Source organism: Quercus lobata, chromosome 5, assembly GCF_001633185.2.
Source record: "Quercus lobata isolate SW786 chromosome 5, ValleyOak3.0 Primary Assembly, whole genome shotgun sequence".
Taxonomy (NCBI): Eukaryota; Viridiplantae; Streptophyta; class Magnoliopsida; order Fagales; family Fagaceae; genus Quercus; species Quercus lobata.
The window spans coordinates 9,941,586-9,947,315 of NC_044908.1; the positions used below are offsets into that span (position 1 = coordinate 9,941,586).

At 41.7% G+C, this 5,730-nt stretch overlaps 1 protein-coding gene across 1 annotated transcript; it reads left to right on the forward strand.

Moving 5' to 3' along the window:
- Window positions 1-3,548: 3,548 nt before the first annotated feature.
- On the forward strand, window positions 3,549-5,194 carry LOC115989909 (G-type lectin S-receptor-like serine/threonine-protein kinase RLK1). The gene is made up of 2 exons (XM_031113782.1): window positions 3,549-3,963; window positions 4,062-5,194. Exons 1-2 carry the CDS (start codon window positions 3,549-3,551, stop codon window positions 5,192-5,194), a joined length of 1,548 nt encoding a protein of 515 aa, XP_030969642.1.
- The last annotated feature ends 536 nt before the right edge of the window (window positions 5,195-5,730 follow it).

A 5,730-nucleotide genomic window follows, 5' to 3' on the forward strand; every position in this document is an offset into this window, starting at 1 on the left:
AACCTAGCTCAATAGAATTTGAATTTAGGCAAGACACCACAGCTTTGACAACATCATCCCCAATGCTCTCCCAATAATGTTGAAAGAAAATTGGCGGCATTCTGTGAGGTCCCGGAGCTTTTAAAGGGGCCATTTGCTTCAACGCAACCTCCACTTCCTCCTTTGAGAAGTTTTTGATTAAACAGTTGTTCATATCTTCGGATACCACCTATTTTGTAGATTGGACTACTTCCTCGATGTCAAGCGGATTTGAGGTGGTAAACAAATGTTTATAATACTCCACAATCATAGTAGAGACCCCATCATCACCCGAAACCATTCTGCCCTGTGCATCTTTGAGTTCAGTGATGCTGTTACGCCGGAAACGCTGCGAAGCGTGATTATGGAAGTAACTAGAGTTTTTGTCTCCCGACACCATCCAATGCACATGGCTACATTGCTGCCACATTTTTTCTTCCACTCTAAGAAGTTCGGCCACTTCAGCTTTTAATTGGAGAAAAAAATCGACATTCCCTCCTTTTGTCGCAAACTCTTCCGCTTCTTTTAGAATCTTTTTTTTCTCCACTAAAGTGCTTACTACATTACAAAAAGACTTCTTGCTCCAAGCTTGCAACTGGGTTTTGCATGTACCAACATTCAGCATCACTTTTGACATAGGTGGGTCAGAGGAGACTGTTTCCCAAGCATTCTGAACCGTGTCATGGCAGCCTTGATTTTCCAACCACATGTGTTCAAAGCGCCAAGGGTGTTGAGGCTTTAAAATTATCCCCTTAGGTAGGATCATGATAGGACTATGATCAGAGGATGCACAAACCAAAGTTTTAACCTTAGTTGCAGGGAATAAGTTAAACCAATCGGCTGTACTGACAGCTCTATCCAGCCTTTCCCAAACCACACTACCACCTGGATGAGTTTTATACCACGTAAACTTGCTGCCCACAAAACCAAGATCAAACAAACCACACTTATCAAGGGCTTCCCGGAATTTTTGCATCTGCCCATACGGTCTTAAACGGCCCCCCAATTTTTCATGATACTTCAAAAGTTCATTAAAATCTCCTCCACATAGCCAAGGCACAGAGAAGCGATTGTTTAATTCACGTAACAAGTCCCATGAAACCATGCGCAGCTGTGTTTCTGGTACACCGTAAAACCCCGTAAAGTGCCACACATTTTCCTTTCCTCTATTGATCAAGACATCAATATGATTTTTTGAGGAAGACATTACTTGAAAATCAAAGTCTTTTTTCCAAAACATCACCAAACCACCCCCACGAGTTAAACTAGAAACCCCATGGTGATGACCAAATCGAAGAGAGTCACGTAAACCAGCAAGCCTAGAATCAACCAGCCATGTTTCGGCTAAAAACACCACTGTGGGATCTTGTGCCCGGACTAAATCACCGAGCTCTTGAACTGTCTGCCGGTTCCCAAGCCCCCAACAGTTCCAGCAAAGGACACTCATTGCTCCCAGCGGGGTTGCTCCGCAACCTCCACCGATCCCCATTGTGTAGCAGACAACATACTCTGTTTTTTTGTCACCTCCTCTGTCTTTTGTTTTTTTTCCTTCTCTACGTTAATTTCCTCCCGGGCCTGAATCTCCCTAGCTTTACATTTTAAAACATCAGCCCCACAAGAAACCTCCTCCCCTGCATCATAAATGGGCCTATTAATTCTGGTCCACAGCCCTTTTTTTATTTCCTTCTGTGGGTTGGGCCCAAGTCCTATTTTTTCATCCCCAGCCGGCCCTTTTGAGACTTTACTTTTTCCTATTTCCCCACTTTTCTTTTGTTCACCTATTGTAGATCCCAATGAGCCTAACTCCCCATTCTGACTACCCACTGTTTGGAGTGTCTGAGCACTTTGTTTGTTCACTACGCACTCCCTTTCTTCACATGGGACACATTCAAACTCTTTTAAGTCACAGTCAATTTCTTGGAGCTTACCTAAAATGGGTCACCCTCAGCGTAAGTTCCCATGATTTTAGGATCAAGTACCTGATTTGAGATCTTTGGAGGGGGTTCCGCAGCACCCATCGAGGATCTGCCTTCCATTGTGCTAACGTCCCTTCCATTGGGATGATGAAAACTAGCTGGTGGAGAGGAAGAAGCAGCTTTATCTAGAGTGTCAGTCATCATTTCAACATCAATTCGCTGTCTCGAAACAACCAGAGGTACTTCCGCATTTATTGCATTCACCGCCACTGACGAGGTGTCCATACCTGCTTCTTCACCGGAAAGAGGAGGAAGAGTGTTTTCCGGTGAAGTTGCCATCTCCGAATGACTGCCAGAGCTTTCTTTTTGCTTCTCATGGCTGTTTTGATGACCCTCTCTGTTTTCATAGAAGCCCGACACATGCAAAACAGTTTTCCTTGGGTTGACATTCAGAGAAGCACGCATGAAAGGACCAAACTGTTTATCCTGGTGCTTAAGAGTACCCCTGCTTTCAATCCACACCAAACAATCTCTCTCATCATGATCAAGATGCCCACACCAATAACATATAATGGGTAACCTTTCATATTTAAAGGAAACCCAAACACGGCCACCCTCTTCGAAGTCAACCACTCTTCCACGGCATAATGGCTGAGTCGTATCTACTCTGACCCTAACTCGTACAAAACTGCCTCCAACCTCCGTTGGGTGAGTTTCCGAGAGGCACACCTCTCCAACAGCACTACAAATATCCTCTGCCACCTCCTTTGTCATGTATCTTACTGGAATGTCAAAGACCTGCACCCATATAGAGGTTTTGTTAAAACTAACGTCTTGTAAAGGAGTGTTTTTTTCATACTTCTGAACCACCACTAAGTGTTTGTCAAATGTCCATGGCTCACTAAGTAAGACCCGGTGTACATCTTCTAGATTTTCAAAGACGAACAACAGAATGTGGTTGCCCATGTTTTTTATTGTGAACCCATTTATCGCCCTCCATAATGGTTTAAAAGTTCTACCAATAGCATCTACATTCAAAGCTCTTCGGGTTAAGAATTTTGCAGCAATGATATGTTCATTTGATCCTCTGTTTTTTCCCAACGTTATTTTGTCTCCCTCTTTGTCTAGCAGTGAAAACTTTGTCCATTGTTTTGAGAGGTCTTCCATAACTCCTATGCTAAGTTTTGAGAATAATAGAAAGAGAGAAAGAAACGTAGAAGTTCAAAGAGAAAAGAATACTATACTGTTTCCCGAATCCCTTGAAGGAAGCAACCACTAGCCCTACAGACAACAGGGTTGTCTCAGGGGAAATACAGTCCTTACAGAGAAGGAACGGACAATTTCACAGCCTTAGGGAAGACTTGGGAGAGACCAGGTCAAACACAAAGGTAGGAAAACTCGGTTGGGTCCTATATGTGTGGATCTTAGTCTGTGTTTGTGAACACAATAAAATGAAAATTTAATATCAGTTTTACTTCAAGACAAGCGCAAGCTTGGACTAAATCAAAGGAAGACTTGTACTTGAGTTAAGAAAGTAGTTTCTCTTGTCATAGGCTATTAAACGTGTTAAGCCCATTTAGTAGTTGCATGCATGAGTCCAATATCACATTAATCATGGCTTTTTTTCATCCTCCTCCTTTTGTTTTCTTACTAATTGTGCAAACAATTTGTGTTGTTGCTCAAAATAATAGTGGTTATGTAAGCGTTGGAGAATCTCTCATTGCAACTGACGACACCACTTCATGGCTATCACCTTCTGGTGATTTTGCCTTTGGATTTAGCCCACTCAGTCAAAATGATCTCTTCCTGCTTTCCATTTGGTTTGCTAAAATTCCAGACAAAACCATAGTTTGGTATGCTAATGCGGATAATCCTGCACTGAGGGGATCAAAAGTGGAGCTAATTACTGACCGTGGGCTAGTACTTACTGGCCCTCAAGGCGATGAGTTATGGGCAACAAATACCTCTGGTACTCTCTACGGTGTTATGAGCAATACAGGCAACTTTGTGCTTGAAGATAGCAACTTTAGTAAGTTATGGGAGAGCTTCATACATTGTTGCCTACACAAATTTTGGAAAGGGGAGGGGTGCTTTCTTCTCCACAATCGGAGACCAACTTTTCCAAAGGCAGGTTCCAGCTACGATTCATTGATAATCTTTTGCTCAATACCATAAATTTGGCCACTGATAATCCTAATGATGCTTATTATGCTGCTGGTGATTCTAGTGCATCAAGTCCTGGTAAACAACTGGTCTTCAATGAGTCAGGCTACATTTACATCTTGAAAAATAACAGCCAAACATTTCCTCTAAATCAGGCAACGGTAGGCTCAACTGCTGATTCCAATTATAGAGCCACTCTCAACTTTAATGGAGTTTTCACCCAGTATTCTCACCCGAAGACTTCCAACGCCAATGTAAGCTGGACTGTGATATGGTATTTGCCAGATAATATTTGTGTTTCCAGTAATGTACGCACAGGTAGTGGCACTTGTGGTTATAATAGTATATGTACCCTCAAACCAGATCGAAGGCCGATGTGTACATGTCCCAACGGATACTCCTTACTTGATCCAAATGATCAGTATGGCAGCGGCATACCAGACTTCATACAAGGCTGTGAAGAAGACAAGCTAAGTCCTGGAAAAGATCTTTATTCTTTTGAAGTGCTAATAAATACAGATTGGCCAAACTCAGACTACGAGTTTCTGAAGCCTTATATAGAAGATCAATGCAAAACGTCTTGCATGGAAGCTTGTATGTGTGCTGTTGCAATTTTCAGATTAGGTGATAGCTGTTGGAAGAAGCTGCCTCTCTCAAATGGGAAAATGGACAGCAACCTTAATGGCGGGAAGGCTTTTATAAAAATCAGAAACAACAATTCCATCACACTTCCTGATGGTGGCTTACCAAATCCAGAAGCAAAGAAGAATCAGGACAAATTGATCTTCATGTGGTCAATGCCTCTCGGTGGCTCTGTGTTTTTTAACATTATTTTAATTGTTGCAATTTGTATAGGTGCTTTCTTCCTTAACAATAAGAAGCTCAAAAGACCTAGAATAAATTTTAATGTTGTGGAGATGAATTTGCAGTGTTTTACTTACAAGGAACTTGTAGAAGCTACAGATGGGTTCAAGGAAGAATTGGGCAGAGGAGCTTTCGGCGTTGTTTACAAAGGAGCAATGCAAATGAGTTCTAATGTCCTCGTGGCAGTCAAAAAGTTAAATAGTTTGTTTCAAGAGAGCGAGAAAGAGTTTTAAGACTGAAGTGATTGTAATTGGTCAAACACATCATAAGAATCTGGTTCGACTACTTGGGTTTTGTGACGAAGGACTACATCGATTGCTAGTATATGAGTTCTTGAGCAATGGCACTTTGGCAAGTTTGCTTTTTGGAGACTCAAAACCTAGTAGGAATCTAAGAATACAAATTGTAGTGGGGATTGCAAGAGGACTCTTGTACTTAGATGAGGAGTGCAGCATTCAAATTATCCATTGTGATATAAAGCCTTAGAACATACTTCTTGATGACTACTATAATGCTCGAATTTCTGATTTTGGATTGGCAAAATGTTTGATCATGGACCAAAGCAAAACTCTTACTAATATCAGAGGAACAAATGGGTATGTTGCACCCGAATGGTTTAAGAATTTGCCAATCACAGCCAAAGTGGACATTTATAGCTTTGGTGTCATGCTACTAGAAATAATTTGCTGCCGAAGAAGCGTAGATATGGAGTCAATTGGGGAAGAGAAAGCAATTTTGATTGATTGGGCTTATGACTGCTATCAAGAAG

What these genes read in the sequence shown, in the direction of transcription:
- LOC115989909 (XM_031113782.1), top strand. Translation starts at nt 3,549, where the DNA reads ATGGCTTTTTTTCATCCTCCTCCTTTTGTTTTCTTACTAATTGTGCAA. An exon ending in GCTTGAAGATAGCAACTTTA is followed by an intron (nt 3,964 to 4,061) that starts GTAAGTTATGGG and finishes ACTTTTCCAAAG; the next exon opens with GCAGGTTCCAGCTACGATTC.